The 27,515-nt window shown below is 45.1% G+C and overlaps 1 protein-coding gene across 1 annotated transcript in view; it reads right to left on the bottom strand.

Moving 5' to 3' along the window:
- The window catches only part of LOC143809724 (aldehyde dehydrogenase, mitochondrial-like), a 111,325-nt gene that overhangs the window by 18,028 nt on the left and 65,782 nt on the right, over window positions 1–27,515 (bottom strand). Inside the window, exons 9-10 of the mRNA XM_077292762.1 lie at window positions 25,406–25,590; window positions 5,306–5,470 (exon numbers count right to left, since the gene is read on the bottom strand). Coding sequence (XP_077148877.1) covers window positions 5,306–5,470; window positions 25,406–25,590 — 350 coding nt within the window. The remainder of the gene's footprint in view (window positions 1–5,305; window positions 5,471–25,405; window positions 25,591–27,515) is intronic.

Genomic DNA, 27,515 nt, shown 5'->3' with positions numbered 1-27,515 from the left:
GGGGGCGAGTTGAAGAGGTAGTATGGGAGTAGGAAACGCTAGGAAGAGAGGATCTGTAGTAGGAGGCAGTGGTCAACTGTGTTGAAGGCAGAGGACAGGTCTAGAAGGAGGAGTATAGAGAATTGTCTGTTAGCTTTGGCTGTAAGTAGGTTGTTAGAAATTTTGGCCAGGGCAGTCTCAGTGGAATGGTGAGGGCGTAAGCCAGATTGTAGGTTGTCGATGAGAGGGTTAGATGCAAAGTGAGAGGAAAGTTCAGCATGGGCATGCTGCTCAAAGAGTTTGGAAGCAAATGGGAGCAAAGATATGAGGAGATAGCTGGACATAGCGCTCAGGTCAAGGGATGGCTTTTTAAGGATAGGCGTGATTGTGGCATGTTTGAAAGCCGAGGGGACGGTACCAGAAGTTAGTGATAGGTTGAAGAGATGGGTTAGGGATGGGATTAGTGTGGTGGTGAGGTTGGGGAGGTGAGATGGGATGGGGTCAAGCGCACAAGTGGTGAGATGTGATTTGGAGAGAAGATGAACAAACTCGCCTTCAGTGATTTTGGAGAGGGAAGTTATGGGGTTAGGGCACGGGTCTGGTAAAAAAAAAAAAAGTGGTTGTGGTGGTTTGACAACAAAGACTTGCCTTGTTTAATCTCTTATTTTTGAAGTGCATGGCAAAGTCCTCGGCAACGATTAGGGAATTTGGAGGGGGCAGTAGTGGACGGAGGAGGGAGTTAAAAGTGTTGAACAACTGTTGGGGGTTGTGGGATACAGAAGATACGAGGGATGTAAAATAGGCCTGTTTAGCAGAGGTGAGAAATGATTTGAATGCGAGTGTTGCTTGTTTGAGTGCAGTGAAATCATCTTGCGAATGCGTTTTCTTCCAACGCCTTTCTGGAATTTTGGATACTTGCCGTAGCTTTTTAGTGATGCTATTGTGCCAGGATTGTCTATTGATTCATCGCACTCTGCTATACATGACAGGGGCGACCGAGTCAATGGCTGATGTAAGAGTGGCATTGTAGAAACTAGTGGCAGTGTCTGTGTCGTGGAGTGAAGATATGGATGCCAGTGGTAGGATAGAGTCAGAGAGCGTGTGGGTGTCAAGGTGTGCGAGGTTTCTTGGGGGGTGTGCATGTTGCTGGACATGGGTGACAGGTAAAGAGGACAGGGATGAGAAAGTGAGTAGATGGTGGTCGGATAGAGGGAGAGGGGAGGTTGTGAAGTTAGATAGGGAGCAGAGACGGGTGAAGACCAGGTCTAATGTATGTCTATCTGTGTGGTTGGCTGAGGTGTACCACTGAGTATGTCCAAAAAATGAAGAAAGGGACAGGAGTTTGGAGGCTGCTGACTGGTGGGTGTCAATGGGGATGTTGAAATCACCCATGTTGATGGTGGGAATGTCAACAGACAGAAAGTGAAGGAGCCAGGTGGAGAATTGGTCAAAAAAGGCAGTGGTCAGGCCCGGAGGTCGTTATATGATGGCCATTTGGAGGTTGTAGGGGGAGTAGATACGGACAGCATGGACTTCAAAAGAGGGGAGTATAAGGCAGGTTAGAGGTGGGATTGGGTTAAAGGTACAGTTGGAAGAAAGGAGAAGGCCCACTCCTCCACCATGTCTGTTGCCAGGGCTAGGAGTGTAGGTCAAGTGGAGGCCGCCGTAACATAATGGTGGGGAGGCTGTGTCAGAGAGCCATGTTTCAGTGATGCCCAGAAAGGAAAGATTACGAGAGGTAAAGAGGTCATGTATCACATGGCGTTTATTGCAGATGGAGCGAGCATTCCAGAGTGATCCAGAGAGGGAGCAGGGTGGTGGGCGTCAAGGGCACGGATTTGAGGTGGGCAAGATTTAGGGCGTTTATATTGGGTTGGGAGCGATAGGAGGGGGTAGTAATAGGAGGTATGAGCTGTGGAGGCCCAGGATTGGGAGATATGTCGCCAGCAGTAAGGAGAAGCAGAGAGAGACAGAGCAGGTGGGAGAAAGAGAGTGGTCAGCTTGTTTTGTGTTTTATTAGGAGAGATCTGAGGTTGAGGAGCAGGTCGGAGGAGGAGGTCAGGTGGGGGGCAAGAGGGAAGGAGAGATTATTACTTGGCTCGAGGGTGCTGGGGTTTGGGGATAGCAAAGGAAAGTGAGGAGTAATTGAGCCAAAACTGTTAGAGCATATGTCAGCATGATGAGTAAGTGTGGAGGAAAGAGAAAGAAGTTTAGTACATTTATTAACAGTGGTTAGTCGTACCTTCTGTTTACTTCTGGCTCATTTCTGGCATATTTCAGCTTTATCCTATAAAGGTACCTTCACACTAGACGATAACGACAGCGATCTGTGACGTTGCAGCGTCCTGGCTAGCGATATCGTTTAGTTTGACAGGCAGCAGCGATCAGGATCCTGCTGTGATATCACTGGTCGTTGAAGAAAGTTCAGAACTTTATTTGGTCGTCAGACCGGCGTGTATCGTCGTGTTTGACACCAAAAGCAACAATACCAGCGATATTTTACACTGGTAACCAGGGTAAACATCGGGTTGCTAAGCGCAGGGCCGCGCTTAGTAACCCGATGTTTACCCTGGTTACCAGTGTAAAATGTAAAAAAACCAAACAGTACATACTCACATTCACATCCCCCGGCATCCGCTTCCTGCACTGACTGAGCGCCGGCCGGAAAGTGAAAGTACAGCGGTGACGTCACCGCTCTGCTGTTAGGGCCGGCGCTCAGTCAGTGCAGGAAGCGGACGCCGGGGGACGCGAATGTGAGTATGCACTGTTTGTTTTTTTTACATTTACACTGGTAACCAGGGTAAACATCGGGTTACTAAGCGCGGCCCTGCGCTTAGCAACCCGATGTTTACCCTGGTTACCCGGGGACCTCGGCATCGTTGGTCGCTGGAGAGCGGTCTGTGTGACAGCTCTCCAGCGACCAAACAGCGACGCTGTAGCGATCGGCATCGTTGTCTGTATCGCTGCAGCGTCGCTTAATGTGACGGGTACCTTTAGAGCAATCCTTAGAGACAGACCTGTGACTCAGACTTTATAACAAGCTAAGTGCACATGAAAAGGGCCAGGTGTGATCAGGAGGGAGGGGCAGCAGGGAGACTGATCACAGACACAGGAGGGGATTAATTATAAGTCAGAAGCAAAAATACAAACAGGAAATAGTCAAATCCAAATGGACAGATAAAGGCCTCTTTCACCCTTCCGTCTTTTCAGATCAGTTGCAATGCGTCATTTTGTGAAAAAAAAAGGATACTGCAAATGTGCCCGCAGGATACGTTTTTTCCCCATAGACTTGTATTAGCGACGGATGGCCACACGTCGCGTCCGTTGTGAGACGGATTCGTCGTGTTTTGGTGGACCGTCGTCTGGAAAAAACATTCAATGTAACGTTGATTGTCTGCGTCGGGAAAACGTGTCGCAATGGATCCTGCGGCATACGTCGTTGATTACAATGGAAGCCTATGGACGCAGGATCCGTCGTGACACGTCGTATGACGGAATCCAGCGCTGGAATCCGTTTTTTTACACTGAACATGCTCAGAATCAGGAATTTGTAGCCAATTTGCCAGACAGGCCCCAAATCTATATAAACCTGGCCTGGGGCGTCACCCCCAAATGTGCCAGCAAGACTCCTGCCGGCCTGAAGACAGCCAGCCAGTCAATATATTGGTTTTCCTATTTTCCAGTAGCCAATCACATTTGGGAGACTCCCATTTTTAGGCATGGAAAACGGATCCGTCAAAAAAACGGATGAAACGGATGGGAAAAAACGGACAAAACGGATCCAGTTTTTCGACGGAACCGTCTAATGGATCCATCGAAATACTGCATTGCATCAGTTTTTCACTAATTTTGACGCATCCGTCGATACGCCGCGCCAACGCATTGTGACGGATTAAAAAAAACGGAAGTGTGAAAATAGCCAAAGACAACTGTGTTGGCATCAAGGAATTAGGGTGAGAAAACATGCAGGGGAAAAAAACACAAAGAAACAGTAATAGCAGACAGATACAAGGTGAGTGGAGTCAGAAAAGATGAGTGATGCAATGCTGTAATTCTTCTACATAGTGGCGATCTGAGCGAGGGGAGCGAAAAAACGAAAAAAGCTCTGGGGGTTAAGTTCTAAACTTGTTTTTTTTAAAACTTTTGGCATGCTTCAATAGTCTCCACCATGGGAGACTAGAAGCTGCCATAACCCGATTGGCTCTGCTACATACATATCGCCTGTATGTAGCAGAATTACTTACTTGCTATGAACGCCGACCACCGGGCGGCACTCACAGCAAGCTGGCAGTGACAACCATATAGGTCTGCAGGAGACCTCTGGTTGTCATGCCAACCCATCGGTGACCCGCGATCACGTGATAGGGGGTCACTGATGGGCGGATTTCCGATGCACTTCCGGGAAGCGTGTGTTAAATGCCGCTGTCAGAGATTGACAGAGGCATTTAATGGGTTAAAAGCCGCTGGTGGATTGCAATTCCACACGCGGCTGTTCCGAGCACGTCAGCTGTTTAAAACAGCTGACATGTGCTGTAAAAGATGTGGGCTCACCGCCGGAGCGCACATCAAAGGGAGGGTGTCAGACATCGGCGTATTATTATGCCCAATGTCGGAAAAGGGGTTAAAAGCATAGTAAATTTTAGTGTATGTAAACTTTTAACTTTGCAGTAATAAAAATGCCTTAAAACATTCTCGCTCTCACACTATTCTGGCATTTGGCAAATAATTATTGTAATCCTAAAATTGACCTAAAACTGGAAAGGTTTATTCTGATTTCATGTCAGATATTGAGAAAAACATGCATATGTGTCTTTTTACATAGCATGTAAGCTTTTGGATAACATATAATACCTCTCCTACCTTTGTGGGCAGCTTTATTTTACATACATTTAGAAATTAAGACCATTTTATATACATGCCTAGCCGATACTCTGCACAGGGTCCATCACAGCTTTATTTATTTAGTGCTAATTAGAGGATTGGGCCCAGTCTTGAGAAGTCAATGGAAGCAATAGCTTACAGACCAAGTGCTGATCCAGACATTGGCACTAAACATATGGCTGTAAAAATTGGTATGTAAAGAGCCTAAACTAATTGAATGCATGAATTATTCTGTAAAAAAAAATAGATAAAAATACATAAACCAAAATAATTCCTACCCTATCAAGTTTTCAATATGATCTTTTAGTAAAGTTCAGAAACATTTGTATGAATGGCTAAGGCAAATTTACAAAATAGATAATCTGACAAATGGACACCTAAAATTACCACCCAGATACAGAAACCAGTTTTACTGATCGAAAGAAATAAATCAGAAGAACTTTACCTCTTCTCTAGCAATGGCCATATTATCAGACACCTCTCCAAAAACTGTGGGTTGAATAAAGTACCCACGGTCTGCAGCAGGGTTCCCACCACACAGCAACTTGGCACCTTCTTGTTTTCCAGATTTGATGTAGCCCAAGATCTTTTTGAACTGCTCCTCATCCACCTGAAATGTAAAATTATTTCCACAGAAAATTAAGAACTATTTTTTTAGCAGAGGACTAAAAAAAAGGGATATTTGTGATATAGTGAGGGTATAGAAGCCGAGACCTAGGAACTTCTAGGGTGCAAATTATAACCCTCTTGTCTGTAATCTGTTTCGCCCTACCTGACCCCAGGGGTTGGCACCCTCATTCTAATACACATAATTGTGCCTCAGCCCCCCATCATCTGACCATGCTATAGTCCCCAATCGGCCCTGCACATCATCAGTTACCACTATAAAAAAACAAACAAAGAAACAAAATAGAGTACACAAGGATATGTGTTATCCACTTATTATATACCTCATCCATAGTGGTGGATGAATGCAGAATCATTTTCATGATGAAGAAAAACCCCTCTCAACATTCGCCCAAGTGAAGAACACTCTCCAGGAGGTAGGTGTTTCGATCTCTAAGGGTACCGTCACACAGTGAAATTTCCATCGCTGCGACGGCACGATTCGTGACGTCGCAGCGTCGTATGAATATCGCTCCAGCGTCGTAGACTGCGGTCACACTTTGCAATCACGGCGCTGGAGCGATGCCGAAGTCCCCGGGTAACCAGGGTAAACATCGGGTTACTAAGCGCAGGGCCGCGCTTAGTAACCCGATGTTTACCCTGGTTACCAGCGTTAACGTAAAAAAAACAAACAGTACATACTCACATTCTGGTGTCTGTCCCCGGCGTTCTGCTTCTCTCCACTGTGTAAGCGCCATAGCCGGAAAGCAGAGCGGTGACGTCACCGCGTCACCGCTGTGCTCGCTTTCCGGCCGGCAGGCGCTCACACAGTGCAGAGAAGCTGAGACGCCGGAGGACTGACACCGGAATGTAAGTATGTACTGTTTGTTTTTTTTACGTTTACGCTTGTAACCAGGGTAAACATCGGGTTACTAAGCGCGGCCCTGCGCTTAGTTACCCGATGTTTACCTTGGTTACAAGCGAACACATCGCTGGATCGCTGTCACACACAACGATCCAGCGATGTCAGCGGGTGATCAAGCGACGAAAGAAAGTTCCAAACGATGTGCTACGACGTACGATTCTCAGCAGGGTCCCTGATCGCTGCTGCGTGTCAGACACTGCGATATCGTAACGATATCGCTAGAACGTCACGAATCGTACAGTCGTAGCGATGGAAATTTCACTGTGTGACGGTACCCTAAGTCAACCATAAAGAGAAGACTTCATAAGAGCAAATACAGAGGGTTCACCACAAGGTGCAAACCACTAAATAGCCTTAAAAATAGAAAGGCAAGAAAGAAGCCAGTTCAGTCCAGAAAAGCATTCTTCGTACAGATGAAACCAAGATCAATCTGTACTAGAATGACGGGAAGAAGGATGTATGGAGAAGGATTTGAATGGCTCATGATCCTAAGCACACCACATCCTCTGTAAAACATGATTTAGGCCGTGTGATGCATGGGCATGCATGGCTTCCAAAGAAACTGGGTCACTAGTGTTTATTGATGATGTAACTGAAGACAGAAGCAGCCAGATCAATTCTGAAGTGTACAGGGCTATACTTTCTGCTCAGATTCAACCGAATGCAGCAAGGTTAATCGGACGGCGCTTCACAATACATATGCAATAGCCGAGTCAATCATCAGATCTCTACACCATAGAACATGCATTTCCCTTGCTTAAAGGGAATCTGTCACTAGGTTTGATGGCTAGGAGATAAGGCCACCACTTTCAGGCCTAATATACAGCATTCTATAATGCTGTATATATGCCCCCAACCCAACCTGCAAGACAAGAAAAGTGGGTGCTGTCGTGGCGAAGGGTAAAAAGCCGGATTACTTACCGGTAATGCTCTTTTAATGAGTCCACGACAGCACCCACTTTGAGAGAGGGACACGCCCATAGGAACAGGAAACCTACAGAGAAAAAGGGTGGTCCCCCCTCTCCTCCTCAATCGTTTTTCAGAGTACGAGAGGAACCGCCATTGTAAATGTAATATTTGTCCATAATTTGTTACACATTCTGTCATATATATATATTCACCCATGAGGAAATATTATTGTACATATAAATAACTATATACAGTATATAGCTACAGTAACTAGGGTGGGAAGTGAGAGGGTGCTGTCGTGGACTCATTAAAAGAGAATTACCGGTAAGTAATCCGACTTTTTACCCTTCGCCACGACAGCACCCACTTTGAGAGACTTACAGAGAAGCTTCACCTGGGTGGGATCACCGTGCTGAGGACAGCTCTCCCAAAAGCCAAGTCAGATGAAGAAGATAGGTCAAGCCTATAATGTTTATAAAAAGTCGAGGGTGTCGACCAAGTTGCGGCCTTACATATGAGCTCAATGGAGATGTCTGCTTTCTCTGCCCAAGAGGATGATACAGCCCGAGCTGAATGTGCCTTCACTCCCTCTGGAGGAGTCTTGGCTTTTGCCGAGTAGGCCAGACAGATGGCATCTCTAATCCATCGGGACAAGGTAGCCTTTGTGACCCCATGACCTATTCTGTGGCCCTGAAAAGATATAAACAGAGCCCTACTCTGTCTCCAGGACTGGGTTCTATCTATGTAACTCAAGACTGCTCTTCTCACATCCAACATATGTAGCTTCTCCTCCTCTGGACTTGATGGGTTGTTTATAAAAGGAAGGAAGGAAAATCTCTTGCGATCTATGATAATTTGTTGCTACCTTAGGGAGATATGATGGATCTGGTTTGAGAACTACCCTATCCTGGTATGTCAATAGGAAAGGAGGGTCTACAGAGAGCGCCTAGATGGCTCCCACTCTTCTGGCAGATGTAGATGGCTATCAATAAGGCTACCTTATATGAAACGTTCTTTAGAGGAACAGACTGTAATGGCTCAAAAGGGGGTTCAGTTAAGGCATCGAGGACTAGATTCAAGTCCCAGGGTGGTAAACCCGGGATATGTACTGGGGTACTTCTTTCACATGCTTTAATGAACCTTGCTATCCATCTGTCACCTGCTAAAGGGCTCCTAAAGCAGACACCTGAACTCTTAATGTATTAACTGAGAGTCCTAGTTCATGACCCTTTTGTAAGAACTCTAAGATGGTCTTAATTGGAACTGTGTTAGAGAGGGGTTTTGCATAATAGTTCAAAAACTTCCTCCATACTCTGCTATATATTATGGTTGTAAACTTTTTCCTACTTAGTAGTAATGTATTAATCAAATCTTGGGAAAAGCCTCTTGATGTTAATATTTGCCTCTCAAGTTCCACGCTGTCAAATGAAGACCCTTCACTTGTGGGTGATGGAATGGACCTTGAGATAGTAGGTCTGGGATCGTTGGCAGTATCCAGGGATCGCAAATTGACATTGCTCGAAGGCATGAGAACCAAGGTCTCTTTGGCCAGAAGGGTGCTATTAGAATCACCCTCGCTCCTTCTCTTATTTTTTTGATCACCAATGGAATTAACATCATTGGCGGGAAGGCATATGCCAGGTCTATTTGTGGAAGTCCCTATAGCCCGACTATGTTCCTGAATATCTGACAATTGAGAGTTCAATCTCCTTGGCGTAGAGTGTGGCGACTGAGGAAGTTGGCTTCTGAGTTTTCTACTCCTCTGATATGAAGAGCCGTGAGGGATAAAAGGTTGACTTTTGCTAAATCGAAGATATTTGTCGTTGAAGACATTAGACTTTCCGATCGTGTTCCGCCTTGATGATTTAAATACGCGACGACTGTCATATTGTCCGATAGGATTCTTACGTGAGATCCTCGGAGCTGGGGAAGGAAACAATTCAAAGCATGATTAACTGCGTTTAGTTCCTTCCAATTGGAGGACTGCTGCCTTTCAACAGTGTTCCAGCAGCCCTGAGCTAAATCCTGACCTAAATGGGCCCCCCATCCTTCTGGGCTAGCGTCAGTGGTAATTATTTTAGAGGGTTTTATCGTCCATTGGACCCCCCCTAGACAAATGGTTTTTATCTAACCAACAAGACAGAGAATTAAGCACCTCTTTGCATTCAACCGTCCGTGACAATGGATTTGCGCAAATAGGATCTCATGTTGTAAGGTCCTAGTGTGATATTGGGCCCATTGAAATGGAGGGATGCAGGAGGTGAGTGAGCCTAAGAGAGACATGGCGTCCCTTAGTGACATTTGAGGATTAGATCTCCCCAAATTAACTTTCGAGATTATGGTCAATTTCTTGGATTCTGTAAGAGACATCTCTGACTTACAGAGTCCAAGTGTAGTCCCAGGAAGGACTGGAGGGTTTCTGGAAGAAGTCTGGATTTCTTGAAGTTCACAATCCATCCTAAAGCCTGTAAAGATTAAATGGTATTAGCTAAGCGCTCTTTACATTGTAAGGCAGATTTTCCTCTCATTAAAAAATCATCCAGGTAGGGTACAATCAGTGTATCCGGTTGTCGTAGATAAGCCATCACCTCGAGCATAACTTTTGTGAAAACACGAGGAGCCATCGAAAGGCCGAACAGCATTGCTGTATATTGGAAATGACGGATTTGGCCTCCTAGGTTGACTGCCACTCTGAGGTATTGTTGGTGTTCTGCGTGAATAGGAAGATGGTAGTACGCATCCCGCAGTTCTAAACCGGCCATAAAACATCTAGGAAATAAAAGTTTGATGGTAGATCTGATTGATTCCATCTTAAAGGTGCCTTCACACAGAAAAGCATTCAATTTTCAAAGATTTATTATAGTACGGAATGAACCATCAGGTTTAGGAATCAGGAATAAAGGGGAATAAAATCCCCTCCCTTCCTGACTCCTTGGCACCTCTATGAGGACATTTTTAGACAAGTTTAAAGATTTCTAACTAACACCTCTTGTTGTTCTGGTGCTTTAAGTGATGACACTATGAAAGAATCTTGTGGAATACGGAAGAATTCTAGCTTCAACCCAGATTTTATTAGGTGAAGGATCCACTGACTTGAAGTTATATGTTTCCATTTATGGTGAAAAAATTGTAATCTTCCACCTACTGGGATTTCATTATTGACTATATCTACTGCGTCTAGCTGTATCGGAGCCACTAAACAAGGCACCTTTTTGTTTTGTCTCCTTTGTGTCCCAGCGGTCTGTTTGTGGTTCATACGGCCCCCTTCTGTTAAATGGCCGTCTTTTAAAAGCTCTCCTATAAGAAGGAAGAAATTGTTTAGGGAAACCCGTCCTTCTCTCCTGCTTTGGTGAGTAGATCGTCTAGGACCTTCCCAAATAGAAACTCACCCTGGCATGGGATTGTACTAAGGGTACCGTCACACAGTACCATTTTAATCGCTACGACGGCACGATCCGTGACGTCGCAGCGATCGTATGATTATCGCTCCAGCGTCGTAGACTGCGGTCACACGTTGCAATCACGGCGCTGGAGCGATGCCGAAGTCCCCGGTAACCAGGGTAAACATCGGGTAACTAAGCGCAGGGCCGCGCTTAGTAACCCGATGTTTACCGTGGTTACCAGCGTAAACGTAAAAAAAAACCAAACAGTACATACTTACATTCCGGTGTCTGTCCCCGGCGTTCTGCTTCTCTCCACTGTGTAAGCGCCATAGCCGGAAAGCACAGCGGTGACGTCAGACGTCACCGCTGTGCTCGCTTTCCGGCTGGCAGACGCTCACACAGTGGAGAGAAGCTGAGACGCCGGGGACAGACACCGGAATGTAAGTATGTACTGTTTGTTTTTTTTACGTTTACGCTGGTAACCACGGTAAACATCGGGTTACTAAGCGCGGCCCTGCGCTTAGTTACCCGATGTTTACCCTGGTTACAAGCGAACACATCGCTGGATCGCTGTCACACACAACGATCCAGCGATGTCAGCGGGTGATCAAGCGACGAAAGAAAGTTCCATACGATCTGCTACGACGTACGATTCTCAGCAGGATCCCTGATCACTGCTGCGTGTCAGACACTGCGATATCGTAACGATATCGCTAGAACGTCACGAATCGTACCGTCGTAGCGATCAAAATGGTACTGTGTGACGGTACCCTAAGTTTAGATTTGGACTGTGCATTACCTTTCCAACCCTTCAGCAAGAGGGCTCCTCGAGCGGCATTAACAAGGCCGGCTGACCTAGCCACTAGATGCAGAGAATCTGCTGATGCATCAGCTAAGAATGCTGCAGCACTTCTTATCTCTTGCCACCTTGCCTTTGACTTGTTGCTCCAGGTGATCTACCCAAACTAAAAGTGATCTTGCTGTGCATGTACCTGATATGGCAGGTTTGAAAGCCCCTGTGCTCGATTCCCAAGACCTTTTTAGTAGCGCCTCGGTCTTTCTATCCAGTGGGTCTAACAAGTCTACTTCTAAAGCAGATGGATGAAGCTGCAACCCATAATGAGGTCCTGGTTATGGGGGACTTTAACTACCCGGATATTAACTGGGAAACAGAAACCTGTGAAACCCATAAAGGCAACAGGTTTCTGCTAATAACCAAGAAAAATTATCTTTCACAATTGGTGCAGAATCCAACCAGAGGAGCAGCACTTTTAGACCTAATACTATCTAATAGACCTGACAGAATAACAAATCTGCAGGTGGTCGGGCATCTAGGAAATAGCGACCACAATATTGTACAGTTTCACCTGTCTTTCACTAGGGGGACTTGTCAGGGAGTCACAAAAACACTGAACTTTAGGAAGGCAAAGTTTGACCAGCTTAGAGATGCCCTTAATCTGGTAGACTGGGACAATATCCTCAGAAATAAGAATACAGATAATAAATGGAAAATGTTTAAGAACATCCTAAATAGGCACTGTAAGCGGTTTATACCTTGTGGGAATAAAAGGACTAGAAATAGGAAAAACCCAATGTGGCTAAACAAAGAAGTAAGACAGGCAATTAACAGTAAAAAGAAAGCATTTGCACTACTAAAGCAGGATGGCACCATTGAAGCTCTAAAAAACTATAGGGAGAAAAATACTTTATCTAAAAAACTAATTAAAGCTGCCAAAAAGGAAACAGAGAGGCACATTGCTAAGGAGAGTAAAACTAATCCCAAACTGTTCTTCAACTATATCAATAGTAAAAGAATAAAAACTGAAAATGTAGGCCCCTTAAAAAATAGTGAGGAAAGAATGGTTGTAGATGACGAGGAAAAAGCTAACATATTAAACACCTTCTTCTCCACGGTATTCACGGTGGAAAATGAAATGCTAGGTGAAATCCCAAGAAACAATGAAAACCCTATATTAAGGGTCACCAATCTAACCCAAGAAGAGGTGCGAAACCGGCTAAATAAGATTAAAATAGATAAATCTCCGGGTCCGGATGGCATACACCCACGAGTACTAAGAGAACTAAGTAATGTAATAGATAAACCATTATTTCTTATTTTTAGGGACTCTATAGCGACGGGGTCTGTTCCACAGGACTGGCGCATAGCAAATGTGGTGCCAATATTCAAAAAGGGCTCTAAAAGTTAACCTGGAAATTATAGGCCAGTAAGTCTAACCTCTACTGTTGGTAAAATATTTGAAGGGTTTCTGAAGGATGTTATTCTGGATTATCTCAATGAGAATAACTGTTTAACTCCATATCAGCATGGGTTTATGAGAAATCGCTCATGTCAAACCAATCTAATCAGTTTTTATGAAGAGGTAAGCTATAGGCTAGACCACGGTGAGTCATTGGACGTGGTATATCTCGATTTTTCCAAAGCGTTTGATACCGTGCCGCACAAGAGGTTGGTACACAAAATGAGAATGCTTGGTCTGGGGGAAAATGTGTGTAAATGGGTTAGTAACTGGCTTAGTGATAGAAAGCAGAGGGTGGTTATAAATGGTATAGTCTCTTACTGGGTCGCTGTGACCAGTGGGGTACCGCAGGGGTCGGTATTGGGACCTGTTCTCTTCAACATATTCATTAATGATCTGGTAGAAGGTTTACACAGTAAAATATTGATATTTGCAGATGATACAAAACTATGTAAAGCAGTTAATACAAGAGAAGATAGTATTCTGCTACAGATGGATCTGGATAAGTTGGAAACTTGGGCTGAAAGGTGGCAGATGAGGTTTAACAATGATAAATGTAAGGTTGTACACATGGGAAGAAGGAATCAATATCACCATTACACACTGAACGGGAAACCACTGGGTAAATCTGACAGGGAGAAGGACTTGGGGATCCTAGTTAATGATAAACTTACCTGGAGCAGCCAGTGCCAGGCAGCAGCTGCCAAGGCAAACAGGATCATGGGGTGCATTAAAAGAGGTCTGGATACACATGATGAGAGCATTATACTGCCTCTGTACAAATCCCTAGTTAGACCGCACATGGAGTACTGTGTCCAGTTTTGGGCACCGGTGCTCAGGAAGGATATAATGGAACTAGAGAGAGTACAAAGGAGGGCAACAAAATTAATAAAGGGGATGGGAGAACTACAATACCCAGATAGATTAGTGAAATTAGGATTATTTAGTCTAGAAAAAAGACGACTGAGGGGCGATCTAATAACCATGTATAAGTATATAAGGGGACAGTACAAATATCTCGCTGAGGATCTGTTTATACTAAGAAAGGTGACGGGCACAAGGGGGCATTCTTTGCGTCTGGAGGAGAGAAGGTTTTTCCACCAACATAGAAGAGGATTCTTTACTGTTAGGGCAGTGAGAATCTGGAATTGCTTGCCTGAGGAGGTGGTGATGGCGAACTCAGTCGAGGGGTTCAAGAGAGGCCTGGATGTCTTCCTGGAGCAGAACAATATTGTATCATACAATTATTAGGTTCTGTAGAAGGATGTAGATCTGGGGATTTATTATGATGGAATATAGGAATATAGGCTGAACTGGATGGACAAATGTCTTTTTTCGGCCTTACTAACTATGTTACTATGTTACTAAGACTCCTGCATCCTCCACTGGGAGCGATGTTTGTTTTGAGGTGGATTCAACCGCCGCATCCACTTTTGGGACCTTAGACCATACTGCCAGTTACTCATCACTAAAAGGGTAACGTCTCTTAGAAGAGGATGGGAGAAATCCTTTGCCTTGTTTGTCCCATTCTTTCTTAGCAAGGTCTTTAATAGCAGAAATAACTGGAAAAGCTCACCGTTTTTTCTGGCCTAGACCAGCAAACATAATATCCTGTGCAGACCTGGCCTCTTTCGTGTCAGGGCAACCCATTGTATTCCTAATGGATTTAACAAGGTTGTCTATGCTGTCAACAGGAAAGCATGCACGGCCCTCATCGTCAGAAGAACTAGAGCACGAACCCGAGGGATCAGATGAACGGATCAATCCCTCCTCAGATTCAGAACTGGAGATGGGGGAAAGGACTCTGCTTTCCTGTTTTTTTGAGCTTCTGGATCCCAGACTGAATTTCCTGTCTAATCATGGCTCTGATATTTGAGGATGTTACCGCAGCCTCCTCCTGTAAGGTTTGATCAATGCAACTTGGACTTAACCTTTTGGGATATGAATCAGGAAGGGGTTGCATACACAGGGCACATTCCATATGTTTTGATTTACTGGATTTCTTAGCCTAGGAGGGAGAGATACAGAGAAGGAAGGGGGTCAGCTTAATAGGTAGAGGTTTATATACACTCACCCAGTGAAGCTTGATTGGTACTGGTTTAGGAGGCGGAGACGCTATGCGGAATCTAGGTAGATATGCTTCTCTACACCGTAGTCTTGTGCTTGTGGAAGTCTCCTCATTGCACAGCAATTTTACTACTTTTAGCACTGCCATCCTTGCTAGCACTGTCCTGCTCCACCGCTGGTGGGTGCACCTCGTGCGCCGGGGACAACATAATGAGCACAGCGCTCCGTGCCCTGGCTTTCCTTTTGAAAACGCGGCACTCCGACCGCTTCCTCAGCCGTACGCCGGAAGTACTCCGGATACTTCCGGGTTAGAGACGCCGGGGTTTACTTACTGAGGATCACGTGCGCCGCCGCTCCTAGCGCTCTGCTCCCGAGGCCGGGCTAAATATCCCCCGGAGTCTGCTGGCGAACCATCAGACGAGGGGGGAGGCTGCATGCAGTGGCTCCCCCGCCGCTGCTACCGACGCCAAAGCCCCTGCTGTTCCCCCGGAGAGCACACAGGCCGGTGTGTAAGGAGTTAAAAGCACAAGAAGAGTCTGGGGGCGGTTACCTTCTCGGCTCTGTGCCCGGAACCATTGAGCTGTGCTGCGGGTTCCCTAGGGAGAGACTGATAGACTGGGACAAAAAGGAAGCAGCCAGAGGGCGGGAAAGGGACGCGCGCAGGAGACAGAGCAGCGTGCAGAGCAGGGTGCAGCTGCGCTCCAGAAGAGAGAGAGAGCTCCCAGTCTGAGGACAAATAGAGAGAGACTGCCCAGAAAGACTGTATCTCGTGAGTACATAAAGCGGACTCTGCTGTGACTGGAGAGGGGCGCTTTGAGACCTGTTTTAGAGACTACGACACCCTGGTCCCCGCTGTATCAGTACAGAGACTTAACAGTACAGAGCCCCTGACTCCTGGTACAGAGACTTAACAGTGCAGAGCCCCTGTTTTCCTGGTATAGAGACAACAGTGCGGAGCCCCGATTTCCTGGTTGTGCTGTAAAAGTTAAAGACTCAGAGCCTGTGCATACCACATTAACTCCCGAAACCCCAGGCAGCAGGCTCTCAGAGACTACTCTGCCCACGGACAACAGAGGGACGACAAGTGCCACTGTTTCTCGGCGCCTACGTTGGAGAAGACGACCCTCCAAGCAAGTCATCTTCAGACTGATAAGTGTTCTTTTCTCAAGGAATCCTGCTTAATTCTGTTATATTGTTTAACTCCCGTATTTTTGCATTGTTTTATTGTTAGTTATTTTGCATTGCTTCCTCCCTGCGAGGAGAACCTTATTCCGGTTATTAAACCCCTCAACTGTTGGTCTGTCTGTTCCGTGGTGACATACTCAGTACCTGCATCCTATTACAGGTGCATTGGCTCAGGATCCTTGACTACTGCAGGTATTCCAGGGGTTCCTATAGGAACAGGAAACCAACTGAGGAGAGGGGGATGGCCCCTTTTATCTTTGTAAGTTTCCTGTTCCTATGGGCGGGTCCCTCTCTCAAAGTGGGTGCTGTCGTGGCGAAGGGTAAAAAAGACCATTTATTATATTCACCTGTGGGGTGGTCTAGTGTGAGGGGTTTCGCTGGTCTTGGTCCAGCACCTCCCTTCTTCTTGCGATGCTTTCCTACTTACAGTGCACAGGCACCGGGAAAGGTCAAAGGGCCCTGGTGCCTGCACAATGCAGTACTTTACTCTGCCCTAGTCAGGGAAGAGAAGTACACCTGTGCAAGCGCACGATGCCGGGGAACCTGTGTGGAAGACGTAGGGACGAGTCATCCACACGAAGCAAGGAGGACAGCATTACAAGAAGGGAGATGCCAGGCCAAGACTAAAGCCCCCCCCCACCAGACCGCCCCGCAGGTGAGTATAATAAAAATATATTTTTCTTGTCTTGCAGGTTGGGTTGGGGGCTTATATACATATTATATTATAGAATGCTGTATATCAGGCGTGAAAGGTGGAGGCCGTATCTCATATCAATCAAACCTGGTGACCGGTTCGCTTTAAGACAAAACGTAAAGCAGAAAGAAACACAAACAAGCTACAACTGATGTCAGCTGCAGTAAAGGCCTAGCGAAGCATCACAAAAAAGAGGAAACCCATCTGTTTGGTGACAACCATGGATTCCAAACTTCAGGCAGTCATTGCCTGCAAAGGATTATCTACAAAAGTATTAAAAATGAATAGTTTACTTATTATTTGTGGTAAACTTAATTTGTCTACTTCTCTTTTAGCCCATGAAATGAGGAGGCTTTGTAGAAAAATGGGAATGTAGGCTTAGTAGAAAAATGTGGGGGAAAAAAGGGGTGTTTCCTACACGGTTATCTCTATGTGACAGCATGAGAAATACCGGCTCTGATCAGCGGCAAGTTCGATACCTATGATCAGAGGGTTGCTACTCGTCATCCTAAACCTGGTCAGCGAGAGCAAATGCCTGTGCAATAAATAAAATTAAAAAAAAGGGGTCCCGTCTACTTTTGACAACAAACACAGGCAAAACTGCAGCCGTCAGCTTTATCTTGGCTGGTTATCAAAAATAGAGATGTTCCCATTTTGTTTTTTCAAAATTAAATACATAATTAGAAAAAATGGCCTCGGGTCCCCCCTCCCCCATTTTTGACACCGAGCCAAGCTAAAGCAGCATCTGGGGGACTGGTATTCTCAGACTGGTAAGGGGTCAAGGATATTGCCCAACCCCAACCTAAAAATAGCAGTCCACTGTCACACACAGTGTAGGAAAGACTAAGTGCAACACGAAGGGATAAGGGGAAGGCAACCTAACACTAGGGATGGGGGAACTGGAGACCCCTAGGCAGATCTAACGTCACCCTGTCTCCCCTAAGCGTCCCAGGTTCCGCATCTATCGCCAAGCAGGATACCTAACCCCTGCCTGACCCTGGCAATAAGCCCTGCATAGGGAAGGACAGGACAGGCATTAGTCAGTCAATCTCCACTACCACTCAAAACAGATGGCATACACAAAGGGAACACTCAGCTTGAGTTGACTCAGAGAGAAACACAAACGTCCCCCAAACACCAAAGAAGAAGATAGCCAACTGCTACAGCTCCAAGCCTCAACAGGGAAATGGAAATATCACCGGCAACTGACAGCAGCAAGCTGGGAGTTATAAACACCCTGTTCCAGGTGTGTCGACTAGAGGCAGAGGGAGGTTGCCACTGGCTGCGGCTTTTCCTGCCAATCTGACAGAATCCGCCGAGGCATCAGACAGGAAAGCTGCGGCACCTTGTATTATTGGTAGTGAAGCCAGCATGTTCTCTCTAGAAGCCTTATTTTTTATTTGGGCTTCTAGTTGATCCAGCCAGACCAGCAGTGATCTAGCCGTGCATGTAGCCACTGCGAGTCTTAGAGATACTGCTGACATCTCCCTGGTGCCTATAAGAAAAGCATCCGCTTTCTTGTTCAGTGGGTATTTAAAATTCCCCATATCCTCAAAGGGCAATGAGGATTTCCTGGATGCTTTTGCTACTGCAGCATCCAGCTTTGGGGCTTTATGCCATGATGATGATGATCAGGATGATGATGCAGGCTCCTCAAAAGGATATCGCCTCTTAAAAGCTGGAGGGATGGAGCCATTCCTCTCCGGTCTCTTCCACTCTCACCATATGAGAGCGTGGATCCTGTCATTTAAGGGGAAAGATCTGTGTGTTCTCTATGTTACAGGGTCCCCAAAATAACGCCCTGAACCGATCTCTCTGGCTTGGACTCTAATATGGTGTTTATAACCACTTTTACCAGGTTGTCTACTCTGTCAATAGGGAAGCAGAAGCGGCTTGAGCCGCCATCCGAAGAGGAAGCCGAGGCAAATGACGGGAAGGAATTTTCCCCGCTATATAGTCATTATAAATGTCTGACTTCTGGGACCTAGCCTTACTCTTCTTTCCCTTATGGACATCTTTCCAGGAGAAAGATCTCAGACTCCCTAACCTCCGCCCTGACCATCTCCCTTAAACTGTTAGCGAAATCAGGTGCTTCCTCTATCGTCTGCTGAATGCACGATTGGCACAGTTTCTTCTTATAAGAGTCCAGCAATAGGGACATGCAAAGTGCACACTTCTTCTGTTTTGATTTTTATGTTCACTTCTTTCCCTGGAACAAATTGGGAGAGTCAAGGAGAAGACTACATCACCGAATTAACTTTCACAAAGATCACTTACCAGTGTGGATAAATCAAATGATACCAGATTATGTTGGGGACATATCTCAGGCGAAGGACCATCCCTGGAGGCTGATGAATCATCTCATCTGCGGGAGCTCCATTGACTGGATCTCTTTGCAAGGTCATGTTTCTCACCGATGTGGCTACTTCCCGCACTGCTAAAGTGTGGTCAACAGGTCACTAGTGTGAGGCTTCCCACTGAGCTACTGCACCTGTTCCTGCTGCTCTGGTGACTCCATTCTTCCTTCAGAGAGGATCATGAGCCAAGAAGTACCGGGTCCAGTCCCAGCAACCTTTTTAAACTTTGGGCCAGTCCCCACTCTGGCACCCCCACATTTCCGGCTCAGCAGGTTCCTCCATGTGGTCTGCAGACTCCATGGTGCATTCCCCCGGGCCCCGCCTGCAATGCCTGCGGCTACAGTGCCCACGCTTTGGGCCTCTTCCCCTCCGGTGATGGCCGCTGGATTATAAGGGCCACTTGTGCCATGTCCCTGGGGACCCCCCGGACGCGCCCCCAGGAGACACCAAGTCCACGGGCGCTCCCGCATAATGTCACATGGGCGCGCCCAGATGCATTATCAAGGCACATGGCCACAACACCGAGACACTCCAGTGGAGCTCCAGGATATACTTACCTGCACAGTCTTCTGCACTGCAGACCACGACTGCACTGGTAATCCTACCCGGATACCACTCACCTGCTCCACAAACTATAGTGCAACACCCCTGGACCCACTGTGGCGCTTCCAGGGACCCCGCACCGACCAAGGCAGGGGAGCCCTGCTGCCTGAACCAACCAACCAGGCCTGGGAATTACTTCCTCGATAGGAATGTCTGAAAAAGGTTCACCAGTCAAGGACAGAAAACCAACTGATGCGTGGGAGAGGTGCCGCCCTTTTATGTCTGTGGGTTTCCGGTCCTTGAAGGGCGGATCCCCTCTCTCGTGGTGCTGTCATGAGAGATCGAATAAACACCATATTCCTCACCTGTCCGATGAGAAGATAATCCATATCTGTCCCATGGAGAAGTCCAGCTCTGGGTGGTTTGTTGAGCACTGGCGTGATGCGACCGCTCAACAAGTCAGCCAGAACACACAGACAGGAGCATGATTACACTCCTGCAATGTGTAGGGCTCATGTAAGAAAAGTCACAGCAGTTCACAGCTGATAAACCCCGGTCACCTCACTGATGTCACCGCTCGTTCCGAGAGAACTTTCTCATGAGGGTATCAGTGATGTCAGTGAACATTTGATACAATAGAAAAACAGAACTTAGTATTTGGTACCGAAACCTTTGTTTGCAATTACAGAGGTCACACGTTTCTTGTAGTTCTTGACTAAGTTTGCACACACTGCAGCAGGAATTTTGGCCCACTCCACCATACAGATCCTCTCCAGATCTTTCATCAAACATTGAGTTTCAGCTCCCTCCAAAGATTTTCTATTGGGTTCAGGTCTAAAAACTGGCTAAGCCACTCCAGGACCTGGAAATGCTTCTTACAGAGCCATTCCTTAGTTGCTCTGGCTATGTATTTCAGATGACCGACATGCTGGAAGACCCAGTGTTATGCTATGCTGGTCTGAAGTAAGGGAGAGGGGGCCTGCAACTGTCCCTGGAGCTTCTCCAGCATAGGTTAAATGTTTAAAACTTCACTTTTATTTTGTCTTCATAAAAATGGAAATTCTGTCATACCACTGTATACAGACAAACCGGACTGACAGATTTCAAATTATGCAGTCTTAAGGTACCGTCACACTCAGCAACTTTGCAAAGAGAACGACAACAATCCGTGACGTTGCAGTGTCCTGGATAGCGATCTCGTTGTGTTTGACACGCAGCAGCGATCTGGATCCCGTTGTGTCATCGCTGGTCGAAGCTAGAAGTCCAGAACTTTATTTCGTCGCCAGGTCGGCGTGTATCGTCATGTTTGACATCAAAAGCAACGACGCCAGCAACGAGCATAGGGGGCGTCTCCTTCTAGCCAGTCGGTACACTCCGGCTGTTTGACATGGAGCTAACAACCAGCGAGAACGAGAACGAGAAGTGAGTCGCCGTTACGTCACTGGATCGCTCCTGCATCGTTCTGGAGTTGCTGTGTTTGACGTCTCTACAGCGACCTAAACAGCGACACTCCAGCAATCTAGTTTAGGTCGTCTCGTTGTCTATATCGCTGCAGCGTCGCTGAGTGTGACGGTACTTTTAACCATGGTCTGGTGACTCAGGGTACTAGCAAAGCTTATATATCTTCCCCTTCAACCACTTGCACATTCATTAATATGTAAGCTTTGCTAGTACCCTGGGTCCGGTTGGTGGGTATACAGTAGTATGCCAGAATGTCCATTTTTATGAAGACAAAATAAAAGTGAAGTTTTAAACATTTAACCTATGCTGGAGAATCCCTTTCTTTTTCACATTACTCTTAAAGTGTCCAGACTAGGACGGCTCCAGGTGCAAGCTTTCATCCGAACAAGGTGCAGTGCATAATGGTGAGTCAGAAAGGCCAATTGTCATGTTCACACATGGCAGTTTTATTGCAGATTTTCTACCATAACAATTTCTATTAACATGCAGTAAAATGCAAATTAATAAGGTTTACAAATCCTTACCAAAAGGAATCTGTCACCAGGTTTAGGCTACCTTATCTGAGAGCAGGATGGTGTAGGGAAAGAGACCCTGTTTACAAACGATGTGTCACTTTGTTTACTGGGTGCAGTATTTGTGATACAATCAGTTTCTAGATGTAGGAGAGCTCAGAAAGCCAACCTCACCCCTGTAACCTTGGCAGGGGCAGGAGTCATGAGCGACTTGAATACAATCTGTGCCCCGCCACACTGCAGGAAAATGGCAGTGTTGGGCTGGGTGTGTGCTGCTGTTACCTTGGCGATATGCCTCTGCAGACCCCATGCTGCTGCTCATCTTGGCAGGCCAGGACCAGATATTACTATCATTATTATACATTTTTATAGCGTCATTTATTCCATGGTGCTGTACATGTGAACGGGGCAAATATAGACAAGTACAATAAACACACAAGGCACACACAAGTACAGGAGGAGAGAGAACCCTGCCAGCAAGGGCTCATAGTCTACAGGGGATGGGTGAGGATACACTAGGAGAGGGTAGAGCTGGTCATGGCTTTTTATGTCATTCTTAGTGATTTGAACTGTAGCTTCTGGGCAATAGGAAGCCAATGAAGGGCCTGGCAGAGAGGAGAGGCTGCAGAATAACGGGGAGACAGGTGGATTAGTCGGGCAGCAGAGTTTAGGATGGTTTGGAGTGGTGCCAGAATGCTGCAACAAGTTTTTCACACCTGGATTTTGGGATCCTCTGCCATTCTTCCTTGCAAATCCTCTCCACTTCCGTCAGGTTGGATGGTGAACGTTGGTGGACAGCCATTTTCAGGTCTCTCCAGAGATGCTCAATTGTGTTTAGGTCAGTGCTCTGGCTGGGCCAGTCAAGAATGGTCACAGAGTTGTTTTGAAGCCACTCCTTTGTTATTTTAGCTGTGTGCTTATCGTCACTGTCTTGTTGATAGGTGAACCTTCAGCCAAGTTTGAGGTCCAGAGCAGTCTGGAAGAGCTTTTCATCCAGGATATCTCTGTACTTGGCCGCATTCATGTTTCCTTCAATGGCAACCAGTCGTCCTGTCCCTGCAGCTGAAAAACACCCCCATAGCATGATGCTGCCACCACGTTTCACTGTTGGGATTGTATTGGGCAGGTGATGAGCAGTGCCTGGTTTTCTCCACACATACCGTTTAGAATTATCACCAAAAAGGTCTATCTTTGTCTTATCAGACCAGAGAATCTTATTTCTCATAGTTTAGGAGTCCTTCATGTGTTGTTTTTTTCAGCAAACTCTATGCAGGATTTCATATGTCTTGCACTGTGGAGAGGCTTCCGTCGGGCCACTCTGCCATAAAGGCTCGACTGGTGGAGGGCTGCAGTGATGGTTGACTTTGTGGAACTTTCTCCCATCTCCCTATTGAATCTCTGGAGCTCAGCCACAGTGATCTTGGGGTTCTTCTTTACCTCTCTCGCCAAGGCTATTCTCCCATGATTGCTCAGTTTGGCTGGATGTCAGCTCTAGGAAGACTTCTGGCGGTCCCAAACTTCCTCCATTTAAGGATTATGGAGGCCACTGTGCTCTTAGCAACCTTGAGTACTGCAGAAATTCTTTTGTAACCTTGGCCAGATCTGTGCCTTGCCACAATTCTGTCTGAGCTCCTTGGCCAGTTCCTTTGACCTCATGATTCTCATTTGGCATTTGGTCTGACATGTACTGTGAGCTGTGAGGTCTTATATCGACAGGTGTGTGCCTTTCCAAATCAAGTCCTATCAGTTTAGTTAAACACAGCTGGACTCCAATGAAGGAGTAGAACCATTTCAAGGAGGATCACAAGGAAATGGACAGCATGTGACTTTAATATGAGTGTTTGAGCAAAGGGTCTGAATACGTATGACCATGTGATATTTCAGTTTTTCTTTTTTAATAAATTTGCAAAAATTTCTACATTTCTGTTTTTGTTCTGTCAAGCTGGGGTGCAGAGCGTACATTAACGAGAAAAAAATGACCTTTTTTGAATTTACCAAATGGCTGCAATGAAACAAAGAGTGAAAAATTGAAAGGGGTCTGAATACTTTCCGTACCCACTGTATACATCAGTTAGCAGGCACAACACTTTATGAATGTTTCATCTGCATTAGGCAGAGGCAGCAATTGTTCAGTTACACGTGGTGGTACATTACTCATATTACACAAGTCCAGCCTACAATTATAGGAACTCCCATATTCCCCTAGGAGGACTAAACAGGTTGAGATGTGTGTTGCTACGGCCCTTCATAGCTAGTCTCAACTCCCAGTTGATTAGAACCTCACTGGCAAAGGTACATTTGTACGACTCTTCATTCCTACTCTCAAAGTCCACTCAATGAGGACCATTCGCTACCCTGCTGTGCCACTTCATCTTCGGCTCCATGTGGAACTTGTTCCCAGTATGGCGACACTCTACCTTCTTTTCTACTATAGATAATTGATTGCTGAAGACCTGCTTGCCTGAGGTATGGAATCTTTCCCTCAGATCAGGCCTGCAGCTCACCTGATTGAAGTTTCATCCTTTTAATTAGGTCTCCTGGCCTGAGATGAGGTACCCATCCTCCTTTTAGGATCTTTGCTATGTTACTTTGCCTGAAATCTGAAATCTTGCTGCTATTTATGCCTTGCTTTTCTTTGAAAACATACAATCTGACATATTGTGATCTATATCTTGGCACACAACACAGTATCTATGCGAGTTTGCAAGTAGCTAGACCAAAAAGGTCTGTACATCTCACTTACTTACCCCTATTTGAACTATCAACAAGAAACTGCATCAGATTTATTTCAGATAAGACCCTTGGCACAGAAAAGGGTGACATTTGAAGGGAACGGGTCATCAAAAAAGGACCCAATTATAAGATCAGGGTTTAATTTTTTGTAATGTTTTTTTCCATATCACAATGTTTATTAAAGGGAACCAGCCATTTTGGGGGTGACAGGTTCCCTTTAAGAAAAAAAAAATTAGAAGTCTTGCATTTTCACAATGGATCTTTTTTTAGACTTCTACTTCCTGTTTCAAGAAGACCACATGTACATTAGCCAAAAAACAACAGGTTCTGCCCTAATTTTTTCGTATTAAAGCATCTTAGGAGAGTGAGCAAAAGGTCTTTTGTGAGGAGGTCGAGTAGGTGATCTCATCTATTAGGTTTCCACCAATCACATCAGGGTACAGAAGTGTTGCCTATCATTGTAATCCTGCCTTTGTAAAAGCTTTCTGAAAGGTGAAGAATTAGGAGTCTAAAATAGCTGCATTGGCCAGTGAAAACTGCAAGATTGCGAGTTTTGTGTTTAATAATAGACAAAGGAAAAAATGGTTTAAAAAAGTTTATGTAAAACAAAAATAAAACTTGTGAACAATAGGTAATTTTCTGACGACACTCCCTTTAAGGTCACACTCACATTACAAATATGGATTGGCTGGCCAGTTTTTAAGGGAAAACGTGTGTAAACATGGCCTAAAGGTCCTAGGGTCTTGTAGCTCTGTGTGTGATGGGGTGGGGTGGATGAAGGAGATGGATATCTCCACTAAATATTTTAGTCACATTTTTGGGGAGTGCCTACATTGGATAACTGTGCAAATAAACTAAATGAATAAGTTTCTAATAGCACAATTTGCTTATTACTTTTGTTTACAGACTTACCTGGGGTCCTTGCTCAGTTTTGAAGTCAAATGGATTCCCGACAATTCTGTTATTTGCGCGGTGGACACTTCTCTCCACAAATTCGTTGTAGATATCCTCCTGTACATATGTGCGAGAGGCAGCAGCACAGGCTTGTCCTTGGTTAAAGAAGAGGCCAAAATGGGATTGTTCTACCGCCCAGTCCACTGTGAAGAACAGAAAAAGAATGGTGTTAAAAGCATATTAAAAACAAAACAAAACGAAAAACTGTTTCAGATACACTGCCATCCCTTATAGTAGAAATTGCTTTAAAAAAAAACAAACACACACATATGATATATATATTTCTTTTTAAATACACCACTTCACCAAATTAAGCACAACCTTGACATGTCTAACCTTCACCAGTAATTTCTTTAAGATACAGAGTCCATCAGCAGTGATTTCTATCATTTAGTCTTCACATATATATTTGTCCAGCTGACTATCCCCCTTAATATATTATGTTTATATCATCATATGAAAGCTTTATTCACATTACACATGTACAGGAGTTTCACTTTTTTCGATGTGTCTAATATAGTATGTGTGATAGACAACGACAGCGGGATCCAAAGGCAACTAAAGGGTAAATAGCTCCTGGAGGGACATTCTTTGGGGTGGGGGGGGGGGGGGAAGAGATGTGCAGATTTAGAAAAAAAAAATTCTATTGGGATAACAATAAATATATGTTTACATTGCTCTAAAACCACATTGTGATTTTTGGAATGTGTTCAGTGTAAATAGGCTTCCATAATTATTGGCCCCACGAGTTCTCTTTACACACTGGTGTGCGCCCGCGTGTGTTACATGGCCCAGTGATGAGCTGAGCAGTGTTGAATGGGCCACTCTGATCTAACAATACCAAAAAGTAACAGAGGAGAAAATTTTTATCCTCCGAGTTAGGTCTGGATCTAAAAATTGTTCTTTTTTTATAAAAAAATAAAATAAAAATTTCTTGACAAAGAAGTTTTGCCTCCATTTTGCATTTCCGATGTCCATGTTTTGCAACTGTTAACCAACAGTATGTTCGTTTTGTACAAGTCAAGAAAAGTCCAATGCAGTTTCCAATCTTAATTGTAATGGATCCATGTAAAACTAATGACATACGGATGGCAATTCGTATGTGATCCATTTTTTTGACTTGGGCAAGTCTGATCCAGAAAACATATCAAAGTAGTGCATTCATCTTCCTATAGCAATGAATTTAATTAATCAATTTGGGGACCTATCAATTGGGACAAAACGTTAGCTATGCCACTCACTGAGGATTTGCCCGATTCCTCAGCATAAGGTTTACAAATTTAAATATCTTGGCATAATTATCTATAAAAACCCAACTACTGATTTGAAAGATAACTTTTGCTCTCTCACTGAGATGATTAAAAAAAAAGTTTGAGAAATGGTTTCAGCTTCCTCTTTCTGCAGCAGGAAGAATTAATCTTCTTAAATGTATTATTCTCCCAAAGTGTCTCTATATATTGGAAAAATATTTCGAATTGAGAGTCCTCAGTGGTTGATACCTTTTAATGGCTAACTGAAAAGATGGTAACAAATTGCAAGCTTTCGAGACTACACAGGTCTCCATCAGGCAAAGACTAAAAGAAATTCTGAAGAATCACATATTTATGCACAACATAGCACAGAAAAAAAACAAAACAAAACCATGTATAAGACAGGTGACATGAAGCAGAATTACCATGAGTGATAAACAGTCATGTCCATAAACATTGGACCAGTTCTTAGATAATGAATGTTTTATTGTCCTCTGATTGGGGTCTGGTTTTGTTGTGATGATCCCGCATAGTCTGAGGGGCTAAAGACATAAATCCATGCAACACATTCATTCCTGCAGTGAGACTGTCAAAGGTCGTCATCAGTTTATGAACAGACCTGTGTAGTCTCGAAAGCTTGCAATTTGTTACCTTCTTTTCAGTTAGCCATTAAAAGGTATCAACCACTGAGGACTCTCAATTCTAAATATTTTTCTATCTACTGGCTAACACGGTACCAAGATACATATCTTTCCTGTAGCTATATATTGGAGCATTCCTCAATTAAGATCCCCAAGGTATTCTATAAGACAGTGGTC

The sequence above is a fragment of the Ranitomeya variabilis genome, chromosome 1 (assembly GCF_051348905.1).
Source record: "Ranitomeya variabilis isolate aRanVar5 chromosome 1, aRanVar5.hap1, whole genome shotgun sequence".
In the NCBI taxonomy this organism is placed as follows: domain Eukaryota; kingdom Metazoa; phylum Chordata; class Amphibia; order Anura; family Dendrobatidae; genus Ranitomeya; species Ranitomeya variabilis.
This window is presented reverse-complemented; position numbering and strand designations above follow the sequence as displayed.